The 21054-nt window shown below is 44.0% G+C and overlaps 1 protein-coding gene across 2 annotated transcripts in view; it reads left to right on the top strand.

Annotated features, from left to right (window-relative positions):
• The first annotated feature begins 207 nt into the window (after positions 1–207).
• Positions 208–21054, top strand: part of MAPKAP1 (MAPK associated protein 1) — an 82310-nt gene continuing 61463 nt past the window's right edge. Inside the window, exons 1-4 of one of the 2 annotated variants that reach the window (XM_042052376.1) lie at positions 208–293; positions 9401–9725; positions 12853–12942; positions 15996–16144. In XM_042052376.1, the coding sequence (XP_041908310.1) occupies positions 9467–9725; positions 12853–12942; positions 15996–16144 (498 nt within the window). In that variant the 5' untranslated portion in view covers positions 208–293; positions 9401–9466. The remainder of the gene's footprint in view (positions 294–9400; positions 9726–12852; positions 12943–15995; positions 16145–21054) is intronic. The other variant, XM_042052375.1, reaches the window with a different exon arrangement.

Genomic DNA, 21054 nt, shown 5'->3' with positions numbered 1-21054 from the left:
AGTGCGGGGCGGGGGGGGAGGTCGGGGCTGCGGCCGCGGCTCCCGGGGCTGCCCGCGCTGTCAGCCCCTCCCGGGGCCGCCGGGGACCCCCGCGGGATGCCGTGACCGGCGGCAGGGGCTGTCAGCCCGCCCGGGCCACGGCTCGGGGGGACCGAGGCTCCCCCGGTGCGCAGACGGGGCCGCTCCCGCGGGGTCCGGGGCGCCTCTCCCAGCGGCGGGGCGAGAGCAGCCCATCGCGGGGCAAGCGGAGCGGGTCAGGCGAGCGTCGGCCGGCGATGGGTGCCGGGGAGCAGGTGAGTGCGGCGGGAGCGTCAGAGCGGCACGGGTCCGGCAGGAATCCCCGCGCTGCCCTGCGGATGTCCGCGCCCCGTGGCGAGCGGGAGGCCCACAGGTGCCCAGGCATCCCTGGTCAGGTGCCAGTCACTCCATCCAAAAGGCCCGTCACACGCCCCGTGTCCCTGTCACACGGCCCCGGTGCCCGTGTCCCGGCTGCTCCTGCCGGCCGCAGGCAGGCTGTGCCCGCCCGGCGGTGCCTTCAGCAGGGTCACACCCAAATGCCTTGCTGCATGGGGCTCTCGTTTCTGCACCTGCTTGCCGGTGCCACCGGAACTGTGAACACCACAGGAGCAGTGGAGGAGCGGGAAAGGTGTCCAGGAGGCACAGCAGTGAGTTGATTTCCGTGCTAGTGGAAGTTTGGTGATTGACTAAACAGAGATGCCAGAGCCAAGCTTGGGTATCCTGAGTGTGTTCTGAACGATTTTAGGTGTCGGGGGATTATCAGGTTGATGCAAGACTAGGAATTAGACTCTCTCCGTTACTTTTCCAAATTCAGAACAGCTCCATTCACTGACACTTTTTTGGGTTAGATTAAAAATAAATTGAGATCAGCAGGTACGTATAGACTTGTACAGAAATAACTGAAGCAGGGAGAACCAATTTAGTACATTTCTTTATCAGTTGTGTTTCAGGTCTCTGTTGTAACACCCTTTTCTCATCTGTTGGTTAAATTTTCACCCAGTTACAACAAGTAACAAATTAAAATAACAAATAACAAACGTTAAAATAACAAGTAACAGCTACATTCTTGTTGTGCATTTCCTTTGGATCAATGAAGGCCTCAGCAGGTGAAGCAGCCTGGCACGGCGGTCTGTGTTACGTGTTCTGTAGCACAAATTTTCCCAACCGTTTGAAGCTGTGAGCATGAAAAGCACACACCTGTATGGAAAGGTCAGTTATGGCACACATGGGACAAATGAGCAGTATACTGGTCACATCTCCATGTAGGAGCAGCCCATCTCCCATGTGGCTGCTCTTTTTGGAGATAACACAATCACTGAGGTTGGAAAAAACCTCTGAGACCATCAAGTCCAACCTCTGACCCACCACCACCTTGGCAACCAGACCAGAGCACTGAGTGCCACATCCAGTCATTCCTTGAACACCTCAGGGTTGGTTATTCCACCACCTCCCTGGGCAGCCCCTTCCAATGCCTGACAACCCTCTCTGTGAAGAAATACCTTTTGATATCCAAAATTCCTTCTGATGTCCAGGGGCAAATGACACTGGCTGAGAAACAGGGGTTGAGCTCAGGCTTCATTTCTTCCTGTTCAGGTGCTGGAAGGGGCAGGTTTGAGCTGTGGGGCGCAGGGGTGTGGGAGCAGAGCCCTGGTGGCACCCGGAGGGCCCTGGCGGGGGTGGCGGTGCTGCCGCGGTGTTGGTGACCGTGGTGCTGCCCCGTGCCTGGGACCTGCCGTGCCCCTGGGGCTGCCTCATGTGTTGTAGCAGCAGTTCTCGAGAGCTTTTCTGTTAGTGCCTCTGACACAGACCCCAAGCTGTGTTTTAATATTAACTCTGTGTGCGTGTGTGTGTGAGCTGAGGAGCTCCATCAAACTGTGATGCCTTGTTGTTCGCTGTCTGTCAGCTCTGTTTGTATCCAAGACAGCACAAGGGCAATCCCTACTTTGTTTCCTTATTGCCTGAGAAGTGTTGTATCTAAATCCATTATTCTGAAAGCAAAACAAAGCTCCTTGAATATGTTTTGTGTGCTCTTGAAAGAGACAGACCCAAAATTAAAAGCCAGAGGAACAGGGGATTCATCTTTTGTTGAAGAAATGTGAATCTGTCCAGTTCCATTTGACATAAAGTCCCAAAGGGGCTGAAGGTCTCGGGCGTTTTTAAGTAGGTCTGATCTTCATGAGCGTTTCTTAAGTCAGAAGCAGCTTGCATGCTGCTATATTATAAAAAATGAGATTATGATAATCTTTTTAATGCAATAAAAATATTTTCATGCACTCAAAAGTGGAATGGCAACAACTTAAAGAAACTGACAGAGACAAAAGTGTTTGTTTTGACAGATGCTGCTGTTTAAGGCGCAAACCCCTGCCTGACACAGCACTGTCAGACCACCCTTTGTGGTGCTGGTGCAGAGCTGTGCAGCGGCTGTGCTGAGGGCCCTGGGCTGGCTGGACCTACAGCATGTCCCCAGGCTCTGTCCTGGGTCCAGGCAAGGCAGCTTCTGTGAGCCCAGAGACCTATGTGTATGTAAAACCCAAACAGAGTAGCATCTCTCAGCAGCAAACAGGGGAAGAGGTAAAATGATGAAGCTTTCCGCTTTGTTCAGTTTTTTTAAGATTGAAACTTGTTTAGGTATTTATAAAATTTACTAGGTTTTTTAGGCTCTTGAGTATCACACTGTTAATTGCAAAAATAGAAGTTCTAGTCTAATATTTGAGTAGTCCCAGCCTGTGCTTTCATTCTCCTGTCTACAACAAGATATTTTATTTATCACAGAATCCCAGAGTGGTTTGAGCTGGAAGGGAGCTCAAAGCCCATCTCATTCCACCTCCCTGCCATGGCAGGGACACCTCCCACTAGCCCAGGTTGCTCCGAGCCGTGTCCAGCCTGGCCTTGGACACTTCCAGGGATCCAGGGGCAGCCACAGCAGCTCTGGGCACCCTGTGCCAGGGCCTGCCCACCCTCACAAGGAAGAATTTCTTCCCGATATCCCATCTATCCCTGCCCCCAGACCCTTGTATATAGTGTCTCTCCATCTTTCCTGTAGACTCCCTTCAGATGCTGGAAGGCTGCATTTAGGTCACTCCTGGGCCTTCTCTTCTCCAGGCTGAACAATCCCAATTCTCTCAGCCCTTCCTCATAGCAGAGGTGCTCCATCCCTCTAATCATCTTTGTGGCCTCTTCCGGACCTGCTCCAACAGGCTGATGTCCTTTAGGAATGTTCAAGCTCAGCAAATTGTCTGTAAAGCAATTTAGGCATATGAGTGACAAAAAATACTCCATATAAAAGCACCTTTGTTGAAAGTGTTCCTTCCCAGCTTTCTGTGCAAAAGTCCCATCAGCTTCACCCTCTTCTGGACAGGGACTGCTGTTCCCCTGGAAAAGAGTGTTCAGCGGGAATAAAAGTAAAATGAATGTTATAATATGTTATTTACAAGGCACTCTGGTTTTGTTTTGTTATTTTAAAGCCAATGGCAGCTAAGCCTCAAAAATAAACTCAAATACTCAGGTATTTTTTCTGGATTGTAATTCTCCCGCACGCGTGCTGTGAAATTGGGTCATGGGGGTTCCGGGGTTGTGGGTCATCCCAGTGTGACACTGCAGCTGTGGTGTGTGTCAGGGAATGCCTGCAGACAGCATGAAAAACCAAGCTTAATCAGAGACATTAAAAATTAAGCAAAGTGTTTGCACATATTTAGACGAGGCAAAGCCCAGGCAAGGCGCCTCGTCTCGGAGCGGCCTCGATCCCAGCATTCAGCACAATATCTGAATGAAAAATGACAACACTTTGTCATCTGTTCAAATTGATATTGCACTCTCGGCAGTGACAGCTGAAAAGGCCCACAGGTGCCATATAAAGAGGTGACCATGTTGTCATATTTCATTTAGGCATCCCTCTGCAAAGCCATAATTACCTAATTAGGTTGTTAATTAGGAGATTAGCATTTCACTATATTGATAGAATGCTCTTTGCAGGCACGAGTCTAGATCCAGATTTGTCTGCCCTAATTTATAATCTCTACATTTTTTATACTTATTTATTTGCTTAAAATCTTGATGCAAAATTTCTCAGGTTAGCAGAGAACCAACTTGTCTGCAATTAAACAAAGGTTTGACAAGATCAGGAAAGAGAAGAGTGAATACTTCCCAAACATACCCCAATATTTTCACCCCCCTCTAAGCTCAGTAATTAAAATATCGGAATTGGTGTAATTTGCATCCTGATTAGTATGACAACAGAAGTATAGCCAAATTCCAAGGAATTCAGAAATACAGAGCTAATGCCAGATTGATTTACAGGTCTGGAAATGAACAAATAATTTGTTGGAAGTTGTGTGTAATGTAGTGTTTGCTCATCATAACTTCCCAATTCCAGTCTCTCTTGTGAGAGAGCCTCTTTATATGACTGTAAATGATTATTTCCTTTTTAATGATAGGACCAGAGTGTGAGTGACAGCTTCTGCAGATAAGTATTCACTCTTAAATGCACTTGAGCTTTTGCTGAAACATAAACTTGAATGTTCATATATTGCAGTTCACTTCCCTTTATCCTGCCTGCCCAGGACCTGTCTGTGTTTGAGGGGGTTGATTATTTGTGCTGCTGCAAATGCAGATAACCAGAACCATTTCTTGTGCAATTGCAGACAGAAGTTGACTGGGAAATTATTTCATATAACCTGAATCATAAATTTTGAAGTATGTTCGTGCCGTCCTGTTCCTGCTTATATGACGTTGGGGGAAAAAAATCAATTTTTAATTCTAATCTGCCTATCTTTTTCATTAGTTTTTAAAGATCACTTTAAAGAGCTACAGTCAAGGAGGTGTTTGAGTACAGAGACTATGGAAGCCCTTGAATGATAACATGACCTGCAATGGTATATAATTTTTTCCAGCTTGCTGTGTTTTGAGTTTGTTAGTAATTCTCTTGGATCCAAGTTGTACCTTCCATAAGTTGTGTCTTTGGAAAATTTTTGTTAACTTTGAATAGGGCTTTAATTGTTTATTACTTCCTTAAGGAGGATAATAAATTTAAACAGTTTAAAAAAATAAAACCAACAAGCTACAGCTTTGCAGAACAGAAGGAAGGAAGGTTTTTTTCTCCCTGCTTCTCACTTCTTACTTCTATAATTTAGAGAGGAAGATACATTGCAGGAATTGGCTTGTGAGTTTTGTGGAGAATTTGGAACTGCTTTTAGCCCTTTGAACTGGAGGACTCTTCATTCCATTAAAATTGGTGGAACTTCAGAGTTGTTGCTCTTTCCTGCAGCAGAACATTTTTAGTTGCTGACAGCTTTCTCTGATTTTATTGTTTCTTGTAGCTTATTTAGAGGTCTGTGTATTTCAAAGCATGAAAGGCAAAAATACCAACCCTTCATGTGAGGAAAATATCTCCTGTAAGATGCCATGGAAAGGTGGCACTGGCTTGCCAGTTTGGGGACAGTGCCCTTCAGTCACAGATGTGCTGGTGGCACCACAGGGCATTTGGTGGAGCTGGGAGGTTCTGACCTGGAGTCTGTGAACTTACAGGGACAGGTACAGGGTGTGAAGGTGCTTGTTGGCACTGGTGTCCCTTTGCCAAGCAAAATCCGTAGTTCTGCTGGAAAGCGTGCCAGGAGCCTGCAGGAGGGAGCAGAGTGGGGCCCTGCCCCGCTGCTGGCAGGTGTGGAGGTGAGACACGGCTGCCCCAGCTCTCGTGCTGGCGTGGAGGTGTGACAGTGACGAGCCACCTTGTGCTGGGCAGTGAGAGCGAGGGATTTTGTCAAATTCAACCGTGTCTATTTAAAAAAAACCAGAAAATCCAATCCAAAATAACTGTGTTTTCCCCAAAGTAAGGAAAGCTGCGCTCGGCATTTTTCACGCTCAAGGTCAAACGTTTCCTCTGAAAACAGCAGTCAGCAGGGGCTGACACATGGTTGCAGTCCCACCAGTCAGTGGGTCCAGCACGGGAGCGTGGTTCCAGCTGAGCTGCTGCCGTCTGCGCTGGCACGTGGTGGGCAACGGGATGGATGGGAGGGATGGCAGTCATGAGGTTTAGCTTGTCCTTTCCCCTAATCTCACACTTGCTTTGATATCTCGTTGTCACCTCATGTAGGTTAACATGGAGATACGATACTCTGTGTGGGGTGTTTGGTGGGGAAAGAGGAAAGCGAGACAATCTTTATTTAAATAATTGCAGTACATCAAGCAAGCAGGAGGGTCACAAGAACAGTTAACATGTTGTGATGATGAAGATGCCTCCCGAAATTCAGCTGTGTTCAGCTGTGTGTTTAAGGTACAGCCTGTATAGCTGCAGATCCTTTTCCAAGACCTTTGTGTCACCTCCTGGGAGCGGAATCGTTTGTTAGCGCGCTCTGCATTCCTCATTGTGTGCCGGGTTATGAATGAGGCTGATCTGCATAAAGCCCTGCTTCCCTCGCTGGGAGAGTCTATCGATGCCATAAATATAGCCGTGGGGTACTGGAAGAGGAATACTGCTGATAAAAATAGTAGACTGAGATGCAGCTGTCTGATTCTGCCACAAAGTTCCTGTGAATCCTGGCGAGACGTTCAGCCTCTTGATGGTGCAATTTGACATCTTTGGGGATGTTCTGTAACTGCACAAGGCTAATGGGGGGCTGTGCTCTCCAGGGGCCTCAGGGCATGGCAGAATCACAGTGATGGGGCCAAGGAGAAGGGGAGAGGGAGCATTCATTCCCAGGGTGTTGATCAGACAATGGGCAGAAAGTTAGATAGGTGAATCATAAAGATCAGGAAGAAAGTGAAGGTCTCTCTCCACGTGTGTGATGAATCACAGGTGTTTGCCAATCAGTAATTGCTGTCCACCTGTGTGATGAATCACAGGTGTTTGCCAATCAGTACAGCATTGAAACTCCAGCCTGTGTATCCCGTTGTACAGAAATACCAAACTCTAAAATTGTGGAGATTTTACATCGCTCTCTTTGGTTTTAGTGTTTGCACAGAGTATGTTTGACATAGCTGTCTGCATGTGGTTTATTCAATCGTAGAATATTATTTGTATATGCAAGTATTAGAAGAACAGTTACTTTTTGTTTACGGTTAAAGAATGTATAAGAAGCCGATGCTCAGAAAGTCCCTGAATTCGTTAAATTCAGCTCCCCCATGAGGATGTGGTGATGCTGTGTGGGTGTAGGAGTGCAGAAGGGGTGTGCTGGCAGATCTCAGCAGATCTAGAAATTGATTTTGGATCTGTGATTTTGCTGGAACCTTCAAGGTGTTTGTGTAAAGGTTTGCAAAACTGAGCTTCGTTTCTCTTGAGTTCTTTTCTCTCACTGGAAGTCACTGTTCCTCAGAGCAGGTCTGTGCCCTGCTTTGCCTTTATCAAAGGGAGGAACTGGTTAGAATTCTGTAGGCTACAACTACTAAATATGGCATCAAAACCTGAATTTGGGGGTCTGAACTTTTTTTTTTTTTTAAGGATATTAATTGTTCAGAGAGTTTCAAGTTAGTATTAATGTATTGATAAATTAGTTTTAATGTATCTTTTTGAAAATTCTGAAGAAGAGGAAGTAAAAATATGTTTGTGTTAAACTTGTAGAATTTCCAGCACTTTCTCACCGTTCAGGTTTATGGGAAAAGCAGTTGCACATTTACAGTTGGGAAGAAGCTCGGCTGATTTAGCACACGAATGTTAATGGCAGGAAGTCGGGGTGCAGAGTATAAAGGTAAAACTCTCGCATCTGCTGTTACATGTTGTTAACTCCCTCAGCAGACATTAAATCATTTCAAGTACAATAATAGTGTGGGAGGTAAATTAACTAACCATTAACAATCTTATAAATACACAATTAACATGCCAACATTTATATGACACATTGATGGGGCAGCAGTAATTTTTGATGGGGAGTTTGCAGACCTTTTCGACGCCCGAGGCTGTTGCTTATTGAAACAAGTTTGCAGGTAAAGGTGGCCTTTCCTAATCAGTGAGTAGAAATAATTCAATTTAAAGAACATTCTCAACACATGTTTTGCAATGTCCATAAACTGTACTTGGTTGTGTCAGTGTTATCCCAGCCACACGATGCTGGTCACACTGGTCAAAGCCCCAGACACACTGATGGCTGCCCTCGGGTGGGACATTTGCCTTGTGGCCTCTCCCTTGGAGGATGGCGAGAACCCCCTCAGGAGCAGCCCTACTTACTTTGATGGGAAGAGTGAGAAAATTAAACCGGAGTGTGGAGTTGCCGTGCTGCTGAGGCTGGCAGGAGCCTCTGGAGATCCCGTCCAAACTCACACACACGCAGCTCTGTAGCCGGGTTAAAGTGTTTTTCTCTGATTGAAAAGCAGTGAGGATTTCGAACTTCTGGAATTTACATCTAGTCTTGCTCTATGTGTGAGCTCAGTCCGAGCCCCCTCAGGTGGAGGTGTCCCCGTGGCTCCAGACGCTGCTCACTGATGGACTCGCTGCGTCAACAGGAATTTTTTTTTTTTTCTTTTTAGGTTGTATTCGGCAGGTCATTTTTTGATCCAGCTCACCTCACAGCTCCACTGCCAGCTTTGGGAGGTGGTGGAATTCCTGGAGCAGGGCCAGGCAGGGCATGGAGTTGCCCCTTTCAGTGTCAGCCCAGGCTTGAATTAGATTGACATAACTACAAATCCACAGCTACAGAAAAATCAGATAACAACGTGACCGTGGTTTGGGTTTTGTGGTTTGGGGTTTTCTCCTTTTCCTTTTTGCCCTCTACTTTGTTTCAAAAGGCCACTTGAGTGCTCTGAATGAAATATCTTAGGTAAGTGGCAATTACTGTTCTTAAAGTGCTTTAGAGCTCAGGCATGTGGTATTTGGTCACAGAGCTTTCTGTGTTACAGCAGTTGCCCTGTGTGAAGCACCATGCAGCAGCAGATGTTCAATATTCTGCCCTGAGACACTAATCTCTTCATGTTTCAAGTTTTTCCTGGAAATACAAAACCTGAAGAGGGTCTGTAATAAGGTAGTCAAAGAGTTGGTGTGTAGATGCAGAAGCAAAACAGTAACACAGTTATGATGGGTGAGAAGAAATCCAAAACCCTGTCAGTTCTGTAAATGGGTTAGTTGGAATAGGCAGATGTTTCTGGTCTGTATTCTCTTGCCATCCTCCTATGTGCAGCACTGTGGAGTATTTTGCCTTCCAGCAACCACGTGTTGTAGAGTACTGGGACCTGTTCGTAGGTATCTGTTGTGTTCTGTTGTCCTGGGACTCAGGTTTCAAGCTGTCCTCCAAACCCACTGTTCCTTAAATGGACTCAGCAACCAGTGTAGCTTAAATAAACTGGAGCAGAGCTAAACAGTTTGCCCTAAGTCAGTCTGGGTTTGTGCATCCCAAATAGTAACCTTCTGGAATGGGGGGTTTGAAGGGTTTTTTTCCTAAAATGTGTACATTTTTTCTAGGTACGTGTGTCCATGAAACAAGATGGAGAGAAGATAGTACAGTGAAGTGGTGGACTTGTGGACAGAATGGCTTTCCTGGACAACCCAACCATTATCCTTGCTCACATTCGGCAGTCGCACGTGACCAGTGATGACACAGGGATGTGTGAAATGGTCCTGATCGATCACGATGTTGACCTGGAGAAGTTTAATCCCTCGTCAGCATATGGGGATAATGGGTCAGAACCACAGGGAAGCAATGGGGAGACTCAGGGCTATGTATATTCCCAATCAGTCGATATTACCTCAAGCTGGGACTTTGGAATCAGAAGACGATCAAACACAGGTGCGTGGTGTTTGCAGCAGCTCTGGCCTTTTGTATTCCTCTTCCCTTAGTCTGGCTTGCATGGACAAACCAGAGCGTGACTGGCTTGGTGTCTGTCAAACCTCTTTTGTAATGTTGAGGCCCTTTTATAGAAGGAGACGTAATGATTCAGTTACTTTAGTGTGCTGTCAACCGAGCTTTAATTGCTGTTTTACCTATTCCTGTACAGAGGAACATTGAGGTAGTCAGTTTTATATATATAAAAAAATTCAAATTGTGAAGACATCAAATCTAAATCCAAAGTACATGAACAGTCTTTGATATCTCTATTGTTACTGTCTGGAGGGGTGTTAACTTTTGAACAGGATAGTTATTTTCTGAGAAAAAATCTGCCTAGTGAGGCATCAAATGTATTTGTTATAAAAGAGTGGAATGAAGTTTAATGTGAGCCAGCAAAGGGAATGATTTGTCTGTATTTTGTCTCCTGAAGTTTTATTTCTGAGAAAAACCTTGAGCTGGGGTTTAAGCTACCAAATTAGAAAGTTTAAGGGTGAACACCTTTGCAAAATGCACTCATTTTGTTGTGACTGGCAGAAAGCTCTCCCACGTGGTGTTTCATACGAGGGATATCCAGACTTCTGCTTAGACCTGAGGAATATTAAGAACAGGAATTCTGTGAGCTGAAATATCGACGAGAGGGTTGGTGTGCGGTGGTCAGTTCTAACCTCTTTTTTCTGTTCCTGTATATTTTTTTAAAAAATTATTTCTGCAGGTATTATAACACCACCTAGAGCCCAGAAAGCACCTCTGTGCTCTGCTTCACCAGGAAAACATGTGTGGTGTTGGAGATTCTGAAATGCCTTTTACAAGTAGGAAGTTGTGAAAAGTTCCAGAAAAGGCAGGGTGCTGATCTCCTGTACTGGAGAGTGAGGTTTGGAAATCACAGATTATAGCCCAACCTGCCAGGAAGGCGTGGTGGGAATCGAGGGTGCCAGGCTGTCCTGGGGCTGGGTGAGTTCAGGGAATGGTGTAGCTCATGAGGAAGGAGAGGCAAAGTTTGAAGATTTATAGAATTACTCCAGAAAATAATTCTGAAGGATCATTTCACCAAGGGAGCAGACTGATAGGATAATCTCCATTTGAGTTATGGATTGAAGCCATTTCGGGTGCCAGCTGGGGGCATGTTCTAAAGTCAGGGTTGGGACCCCGAGGGAGCTGATTTTCTGCCTCAGCTCTGGCATGTCAGGTGGAGAGGTCAGTGCCAGGTGATAGGTGTGGGTGAGCAGCAAAGTCCCCAGGCCCAGGAACAAAGGCTCAGCTCATTGCTGACAGTTCATGAAACCACAACTGCGTTTGGACAGTGACATTTTTCACACTGAGAGCTTTCACTGGCTGCATGTGAGAGTGAGCCTTGAATAATTCACATTTCTAATAGGTGCTGATCATTCCATCTGATTTGGCGCTGCTGTAGCACAGTCCCACAGTGAAATGGTCATTTGGGATCAGCTGTAGGTGGAAGAACAGGATGGAGTCAGTGGAGGTGGTGACTGTGCTCTCATACTTCGTTTTGACAAGGGGTGGAAATATCAGACAGGATAAAAACATGCATTATTCTTGTTTCTAGTCTACAGTTTTTCCTTTATCCTTTGTTTACCTGTTAATCTGACAGATCTTTTATGATGGCTCTTTTGGGCAGAAAGGGTTTTGGAAGGTAATTTTGGGTTCAAGTATGGGCAGTGACTAGTAAAAATGTGGAGCTTTTCTTTCAGAATAAAGTATCTATGCTACAACAGTGTTTTCCCAATATTTAAACTTATGAGGAGGGATACTTCTCTCACTTCATTAAGAGGAAGCTACCTAGAGGTATTCAGGTTCTAACGTCGTGTTGGCTTAAATGGGAGATACTTCTCAAAGTCCCCGTTTGTGCTTGTACCTTAAACTGCTTGTACCTCAAACTGTACCTTTAAGCTGCTTAAACTCAAAGGAGTATTTTTTTATCGGTTCCCTGGTTGACAGTTTTTATGGGGAAAAAAAAATTACTTCCTTGTCCACAATTCAGTTTGAAGACTTAAATGTAAAAGAGTAATAACATAAGGGATAGAAAGTATTTATTAACATTTTTTAATTGCTGAAAAGGCTCAGGGAAATTCAATTGTATCCAAAAATTGTCAGAGTAATTTAGCATTTTAGAATCTCTTCTACAAACCCATTTTAGTTAATGAATTATCTCAATACATCAAAATTGCTAATATATCCAGCAAATTGTTTCCTTCAGGGATCAGCACTGTTAGTTCTACTTCCCACTCTAATCTGCTTATTTTGAGTGGACACTTCATGACATCAGTGGTTTCTTGGGGTCATTGTCTTGGGTGGCTTCCATCAGGTATTTCCCCAAGGAAGTTCTTACTATTAACAAAAAAAGGCAATTTAAGTTGTTGTCTGGTACCCTGGGCTGCAAGTTTTTTGGTATAAGAACTATTTGGGGCTTTTTTTATCAACCATATTTTGAAGATGGAGTCAAAATATATGTAAAGAAATGTTATATTCATTTTAGGATTTGACTAATGTTGTGAAGATACAAATCATTTATTTTACTACCTATAAACTGTTTCAGCCTACTGAAGAAAAAGCTGTGCTAATTTATATCGCTTTGACATTTTATAATTTTCATGATTTTTAGATAAAGGATTTTATATTTAAAACTTTAATAGTCTAGTCTGAGTTCATTTATCTTTAATTTTTGAAACGGGTAGAGTAATTCATAACAGTAATTTTATTCCTGTAATGTAATATTCACTTCAGTTCATTTGTGCATTAAAATTCCTTTAAGACCGTTATTAATGATTTATATAATGAAATGTCATATTAATCACAGAAGTTTTCACATTTTATTATTCTCTTCCATGTTAATACTATCTTTATGATCTCTATTAATGTTTTATATCCTCTAATTTCAATTATAAATCAAGAACATTTTCATGTTTTTGTTGGTATTTGCTTTTCAGGGGTGCCACCTTTAAAATTTTATGACTTTTTCCCCTACATATGCAGTATAAAACATCTTTATTCATATAAAGGTAGTTAATTATGTCTTTGTTTATAGTAAACTTTCATTGACAAACTTATAGTTGTAATATTTCTTTTCAAGCTCAGAGACTAGAACGTCTGCGGAAAGAGAGACAAAATCAAATAAAATGCAAAAACGTTCAGTGGAAAGACAGAAATACTTCTTGCTCAGGTAAAAGAAAAGATCTTCTATTTTCCTACTGGCTTTATTCCTGCCTTTGATGGTTGCAGCATTTGCAGTTTGTCCTTTTCCCCTGAGCTTTCAAAGCGTAGAGGAAATGCCAATTCTTTGTGCTGTCCCGGGGGGTGCCAGCCGTGGCCACGGTGTTGATAAAGGCAGAGGAGAGGGAAAAGCATTGACACCCGGTTTGGCTCGGTGTGGCAGCCGCAGTGGCTGCTGTGGGCTCTGCACTCTGCGGCACCGCCGTGCTGTTGGCGTGTTCGTGGCCTCTGCTGGCCCGGCGAGGGCACCTGGGGAGGGCAAAGCTCTCGTGCCAGCGTGGGAGCGTGGGGACGGGAGGTGGCTCTGCTCCAGGGCGGGGAACTGGCAGGTGTCTGCATTCAAAATGCGAGATCAGTGTCTCCATGGGACTTTCCAGCCATTTCCAGCAGCATTTGGCACGCTGGGTGCGATGGAGGATTTTGTGGAGTTTACTTGTGTAGACTATTTTTGTAGCTACTTTTTTAGATAAGGTGCAAATCTTAAGAAGTAAAGAGTATATATGATCTACTTAAATGCAAGCAGAATAAATGCTGGCTTAGCTTATCTGGCCTTTCCTTGGTAAAACTATTATCACCGATTTCTCAAAAAAATATTCAATTCTATTTTTTAAAAATTATATAATTAAGTATTTGTGACTGGATGTTCTACATAGTTTAAATTGTAATATATGAAATTACAAATCTGTCTCAATTTTCCTATTTTTGGGCTCAAGCTAGTTTCTATTTCTGTTGTATTTGACACACATTCAAACCTTTGTATGGTCTGTCATGCCTACTTCTTTCAAAATTTGTGTATATCTTAATGAGGTCCCTCTGTAATCTCCCTTTTTTTGCCTAATTCCTCCTATCTCCGTGGCTGTCATTTGCACACATTTGCGGACTCCAGCACTCTAATATCTTTTTCAGAGGAGTGAACAAAGCTGCTCACAGGAGCGGCGCAGTCGCACTAATCCTTAATTCGGTGTTCAGCTGTGTTGGATACCCCTCTTAATGCATTCTGAAATGTTTTTGCCTTTCTCCTTCTGTAAGCGGTGTTGTAGGTTTTAAAGGTTAATCTACCATAACCTCCAACTCTTTGCTCAATATTTTATAGCATCTGGCCAGTGATGATGCAAGTCTCTCTGCTGTCTCTCCTGCACACTGAACTGGCTCAGGCTCCGGGTTCCTGCGCAGCCTCTGCTGCTCCCGGGGCTCCACCACCACCTCTCCTTCCCTCACGTGCTGCCCTGCAGACAGACACCCAGCAGTCAGAGTTGTCCCCTCTGAGGAGTGTGCTGGGCTTGCAGGCAAATAGATCAGTCCCTGCCTGCTGCAGAATAGATTTAAATAAAAAAATAAGTAAGTTACATGAAAACTCCAGGCACTCGGGGTCTGTTGGCAGAGCTGATTTTCCTTCTCTGCTTAGCCACTGAGTTCTGCAGGTTTCTCCCTTTCTTGCATGAACGACAACACTGCAGCAAGGAGAAAGAGGAGCCCTTAAGGATATCCACTGTACCTTCCTCTTCATCACATGGGTGTATGAGGCTTTGTGTGTTTGGCTCCTTGAATTTGGGATTAGGGAGAAGTGTCTGTGAAAACAGCAACAAGTGGATTCCGAGGTCCTTTCCAAATGCCCAAGAATTATCAGTTAAAGGTAATACTCCAGCATAATGGTAGAGATTTTTTAAAAAACTAACAAACAGGTACAAGAGCTTGTTGAAAAACCAAAACAACATAATGGAGTTAAAGTGGCCATGTTAAAAGAGCTTAAATGAAGTTTTTTTGGTTAATTGCCACCTCTCACAAGCCCGTTGGGGATCTCTCAGTGCCAGTATTTAGCACCTTTGCCAACTGCCTGAATTTTAAGGCAATCTGCTGATAAAAATAAATAGAGCTTTTGACCAGTTATCATTTGACAAGTTTTAATTTTACACTCTAAGCAATGAACCAACTCCCTGCAGATCAAGTGCCGGGTCATTCTGCCTTGGGAACAGTTCCATTTCCCTGGAGAAGCAAGATGGAAATCTGTGAGCTGTGAGGGAAATCCAAGTGCAGGAGTGCCAGGCTGGGCGAGCTGGGGTTGGTTCTCGGGCAGTGATTGATGGAGGTTGGGGGCTGTTGGTTCCTGGAGCAGATGTGGGAAACCTTGTCCAGATTCAGTCACAGTTCCCTGCAGATGAGACCCGTTGGTACTGATGTGCTGAAACACCCCGGGCTCTGTCCTGATTTCATTGTGGCCTTGTAACATAAGAAGTCCTATTTTTTTAGGGTTTTTTTAAAGTATGGCTGTAAATTTGAATTGTTGTTGGAAATTCAGCTGTGCACTTTCTTCACATAAAAAGGCTTTTATGAGCCTTCACAGACCACACAAAGAACTCCTGAACTTGGATCCCTTTTGTTTTTAGAAAGCTTTTTTGTTTTTATTGTTCAGACTGTTGATCTGGAGTGGTGGTTTCAGGTTTGACATTTTTATGGGGGGAGGCCATATCCGACCTACCATGAGTGAAATCTGCAGAAATGGTTCTTTTGGCTGAGGTGTGGTGCCAGACTGGCTGCTGGCAGCAGGGTGTCCTTGCGGTGCAGTGCTGGGCAGCATGGTGCTGTCCTGAGATGTGGCACCGTGTCACGTGCTGCAGGCTGGGGGTGAAGTGTGCTGTTCATGTGTTAGCAGCTCTTTTCCTTACTGTCCCTGTTCATTTAGGAGAAGGTAGGCAAGCAGTAAGACCAGGAATGTGTCATTCTCTTGATTTTTATCTTGACCCGAGTGGATCTTATACTGATCAGTTCTATTCTCTGTGTGGGAAAAATTCACCTTTTCCTCAGCTTAAACAGGAGCAGCATTCAAACTTCTTAAGGCTTTCATATCTTTGGGCTATGAAGGAGTGGTGGTAGATCCTGCCCAGCTGAAGCATTTGTTGGTTTATTTGATTTTGTGCTCCCTCCATGGTGTTATCTCTCAGGGGTAAGCAGCAGCCTCTGTACATCTCCTCATACTATGCCTCTAATCTCTCTTCTGATCTGCAGCAGAGGAGCTGAGCTCACTGTTTGAAAAGAAGAATTTCAGAGTGAAATCCCCATGTTCTGGGAAGCAGTCCATCCTCTCTGTGCGACTGGAACAGTGTCCACTGCAGCTCAACAACCCCTTCAATGAGTACTCAAAATTCGACGGCAAGGTGAGTGACCAGGTGGTTTTGTCTCGTACCAGGGGTCCCCTGGCAGGGACAGGCCTGAGGCACTGCTCCTGTGCACTGACTTGTGCAAGCTCCAGTTAGACTTTATAGTGGCCATCAGGTGTTGGCAGTGGTTATCTAGAAACAAGCAAATGTGATGGTTCCAGGTTCAGTAGAACCATTTCTCCTGTTTCCATTACAAAATTCTGGACTGAGAATTAGGCTTCTCTACCTTGCTGTTTCCTTCTCCAGCAGGTTAGCGAGGTGCACCTGTATTGTGACAGAGTCCTGGGACGTCTCTCTAGAGTTGATGATGAGACCCTTTGTATAAATGATGCGTTATTTGGCATTTAAAAAAAAACAAGCTTGTTCTGTCTATCCACATCACAGCACTTGCTGAATATTCCATGATTCATGTCTTTATCCTCAGTGCTCTAGTGAGTGTGGGAGAAGTTGTGGTCTGTTTTGAGGGTGGAAAACCGAAGTATCAGTAGGTCAGTATCCAAGGCAAAAAGAAGCACTAATCAATGTATTTCTGCACAAGTGCTCATTTGTGTAACACAGGGAGGAGATTGGCTGCAAACCTGGCAGATCATGGAGGTCAGGAGATGGATCTGATACTGCTCAGACTGGGGGATAAATATCTTCCCTGTACTCCATATTGTCAAATATTTTTCTCTGTCATCAACTCTAGAAACTGAAAAATAAACATTGGTGTGATGGATCGTTGTCATATTGTTCCAAAACAAGTATAAATACTCCACAGATCTGTTTTCTACTGGATTTGTTTGTGGAATCTCCTGTGGGAGGATAGAGTTCGAGCTTCATTACCATTGTGATGGAAGAATTTCATATTCAGTTAGGTGTTCTTGAAGTGGAAAGTCAGATCCGTAATTCCACTGACATTTCTAGGAGTATTTGGAATAGCTGTGAAATGGTAACCTTCAGACTTTGAAGTTCACGTGCAAAAGCTCCTCTATTGTGATTTTATATTTATTAGCATGTGGCAATTAGTGCTAACTCAGGTTTTCAAAACTCCTGGCTTCATTAATGAGCGACAGCAGCACTTTGATGCTGACAGCACCAAGAGGCCTTTTTTCCAAACTCCAGGTTTGCTGTGCTTGTGCCACGAAATTTCAGTTGGGCAAACATTTAAATGAACTCTCATGTCATGTATAGGAGAAGTAAAAACTGAAGACTTCTTTATTAAGAGAATTCTGTTGTAATTCATTCATGTTCAAGTCTTGTTTCTCAGACACTTGAGGAACTTCAGCATTTTTCCTGCCCTCTTTGACAATCCAAGCTAATCTTTACTATATTAATAGAAATTGTAGTTGTCTGTAATGAGCATCTTAATTTTCACATATTGAAGTCAGACACATTTAGCAGGTGTTTGGTCCACTGGAAAGAAGCTGCACTCTACATGTCAGTTTGAGAGGTTAAGGAAATACCTCAGTGTCACTCAGCTGGGGTTTGCAGGGTCTGGCACGAATTATCTCAGTTGTGATCTGCAAATCAAAATACCTTCTTTACAATCCAAAACAATTGAATGGGCATTTTGTTAGAGTATAATCTCACTGTATTAATTTTAACACCATTGTTTCTATTATTCTGGTAAGTGTATCAATAGTTTGCATATAAAGTTTATTCTCTATAGTTCTGTATGTATTATGTAGTTTAAATTCTTGGCTGACCATCTGAGATATAGAAGAAACATAGTCCAGTTGTGAGTTATTTTACTTCAGTTCTCATGTATTTTCAGTCAGTAACAAAACACCAAAACCATCGAGCTTTTAAAAATTATTTTTAATGAAATATCATATGTCTTGTATTTGTTTTTATTGATAATAGATGAGCAGTATTTCACAGAAATATAATTCTTTCAGGGAATAGTGCATGACTTATTTACATAATTAACAGAGCCATGTATCTCTGGGGGAAATGGTACATAATTGGGGAGAGGCGGGGGGTGAGGAGGGGCTGGGGGCCTAATTAAACATGTCTTAAAAACACCCTACTTAATTATGTATTTACTCAGGGGGTCACAGTGGCTCTGAAATCTTTAAGGCGATAACCAGGCCTTTTTTTTATACGTATTTGAGTTTGGTAATGCAGATTTGAGGTTGTTCAGTAACACTCATTTTTTGGTGCATGGGCAAGGCAGGAGAGCTCAGTGTTCTCCATGTCGAGCTCTGTGCCCGTGTCTGTGCTGCTCATCCTGACTGGTTTCACCACTGACTCGGGTCCCTAACTGACCTGAAATCGAATAAATCCTCCTCAGGGTCCTCCTTCCCCAATAATCCCCCTTGGATGCATTGTTTTCAGCTTACCAGTTCAAATCAGAGCATGTCATGTGCTGTAGTACCAGCCCGGCCAATGTGGGCGATGCTTACGTCTTGCAGGTGTTTCCTGCCAGATTTAGTGTCTTTTTCATAACCACTTCTGTGATTTTATGAAATAGTAAAATTTTAAAGCACTCTAATTTCTTCCTGTCCTGATCACTGCATTAATTATCAAAACAGTAGAGAATATGGCTTGTGAGATACAACTACAATGGAGGCATTCTAAGCAGCTCAGGAATCCACACAACTTGCCCCACCACTCCCCAGGACAGATTCGTGGTTTTCTGTACATTGTACAACTTCAGCTCTTAACAAGAGCCACACATACAGTAACTGCTTTCAACTCTTTGTTCAAGTTTTTCCTTAAAATAGTTAAAGTAAACCTCAGCTCTGGCACTGTGTTCATGTTTTGTAAAGCACATGGGTTGTATGTCTTCATTAATAAATCTTGTATACTCTTTTTAAGAATTTTGTATTGAAAGAACCTTTAGTTTTTTATAATTCCTTCAGGTGTCACTGGAATAGAAAATTACTTCAAGGCTTAAGAAATCACTGGCCAAAATGATTTCTTTTGTCTGCATGCAAATTAAATTATCACCCATTTGATAAATAAATTCATGTGTATTTCTGTTTACAGGACTTGGAAAATCAAATGTTGATGGTTTATTGTTCCAGCTTGCTGAGTTTTAATAATGTTGGGGGAAAAAAGCCTCAGTGTAAGACAGAGCTGAAAGTCCTATCCAGGTACCACAGGTGGCACACAGGAGTGTGTGGTGATGGCTCATTTCAGTGGCTCAGCTGAGCTTCACAATGTTCAGGCAGGAAAGAGAGAGATCAAAAGAGATCTGCAGAAGAGATCAAAAATGTAAGGAAGGAATTGCTTGGCTCTAGAGTAAACTGGAGCTGTGAGGCCAAAAACCTTTCCCACAGGCAGACTAGATTTTCTCAAGATATTTTTATTTCTGCTCTCATGACTAGCTGCAAATGGAGTTAGAAGGAAGTTTCGCTTTTCTCATTTTACAGAGTTCTCTGGCGTTTGTTTGACTACTGGAGATAATTTAACTGAAAATTGGTCAGTGTAATTTTTGGCTAGACAAATGCTAAAAATCCTTTGGTGAGGAATGGTGCTTCTTTGTAGTGCCACAAGGTTTCTTGTGGCTTAATTTTGGTAATGGGTTAAAAAGCAACAATTTCTCATGTAGCAACTGTTTTAAAAATGATGCTGTAGCAAGCATGGGGGAAGGGATAATTCATGAGTGCTAATTGCTTGGCTGTTAATTTTCATAAGTGTTGATAGAAGCAGTTCCTTAAATTAAACTTTGTTTAAAATGTATCAGGGGAAATATTCCACAATGTCAGGCCCGAAGTGAAAATTAATATGAATGCTGTGGCAATTAACACGTACTGGTTAATAGCTTTTAGCAGCATTTTGGGATGATAGTCCTTAAATACATTTTTGCATGCTGCTCTTGTTTCAGTCTTGTTTGACTGTATGTCTGCATAATCACGAACAAATGTTTTCCACAATCCCCAGTATTAAATAGCTTTACTTAAAGAAAGTAGATAAAGAACTTAAGAAAGAAGCAATACTGCTTTAATTAAAATGGAAAATGTGTAAAATAATTAATCCAGGATTAAGATCTCTGTGTGGATAAGATGCATTTTTTTATTTCAGTGTTTTGCCCCTAAGCTGAGTGAAATGATCCTCATTTGAATCCAAAGTAAGTTTGCATAGGGGTTGTTTTTAAAGCATTTGCTTATTCTGCCAGTTGTAGTGGTTTACTTGCCACCTGCACTCTGCTACCTGAACCTGGAGAACTTGTGCTGGGACACCTCCTGCTGTGGTTGTGCTGGCTTTCACTGGTGCCTGCCCCTCCACCATGCCAGTGAGTGACCAGCACTGCCCTCACTGGCACTGGCCAGCCTGGCACCAGGGGAAAGAGATTAACATTCCTCTGAAATCACAACAGTGCTTTCCCTTGGTTTTTGGTTGCATTTTATTTGGATTTCACTTTGCTGGAGAGCCAGGCCCATTGGGGCTCACACAGGGAAGGAGGAGCAGCTCTGCCCAGCAGCCAGCGGCCTGAGCCCGGCCGGACAGGTCTGCTTTGGCCAGCGGGGCTGGACCTGTCCCTGCCCTCATGGCCCGTGTTTTGGCAGGGTCAGCGTGCTGGTCCATGTGGTCAGCGTGCTGGTCCCCGTGGTCAGCGTGCTGGTCCCTGTGGTCAGCGTGCTGGTCCCCGTGGTCAGCGTGCTGGTCCGTGTGGTCAGCGTGCTGGTCCCCGTGGTCAGTGTGCTGGTCCCCGTGGTCAGCGTGCTGGTCCCTGTGGTCAGTGTGCTGGTCCCTGTGGTCAGCGTGCTGGTCCCCGTGGTCAGCGTGCTGGTCCGTGTGGTCAGCGTGCTGGTCCCTGTGGTCAGCACACTGGTCCCCGTGGTCAGCGTGCTGGTCCCCGTGGTCAGCGTGCTGGTCCCCGTGGTCAGTGTGCTTCCATGCAGCTGCTGGCAGCAGAGGACAATGGACAGACCCAGCATGGCGCAGGGAGAGCTGCCTCAGAACAGGTTCCTGTCAAC

This window comes from Corvus kubaryi, unplaced genomic scaffold (assembly GCF_017639235.1).
Source record: "Corvus kubaryi isolate FWS band 111438036 unplaced genomic scaffold, C.kubaryi_AGA036_p1.0 78, whole genome shotgun sequence".
Classification (NCBI taxonomy): Eukaryota; Metazoa; Chordata; class Aves; order Passeriformes; family Corvidae; genus Corvus; species Corvus kubaryi.
The sequence above is the reverse complement of the archived record's forward strand: the minus strand, read 5'-3'. Positions and strand labels throughout refer to the sequence as shown.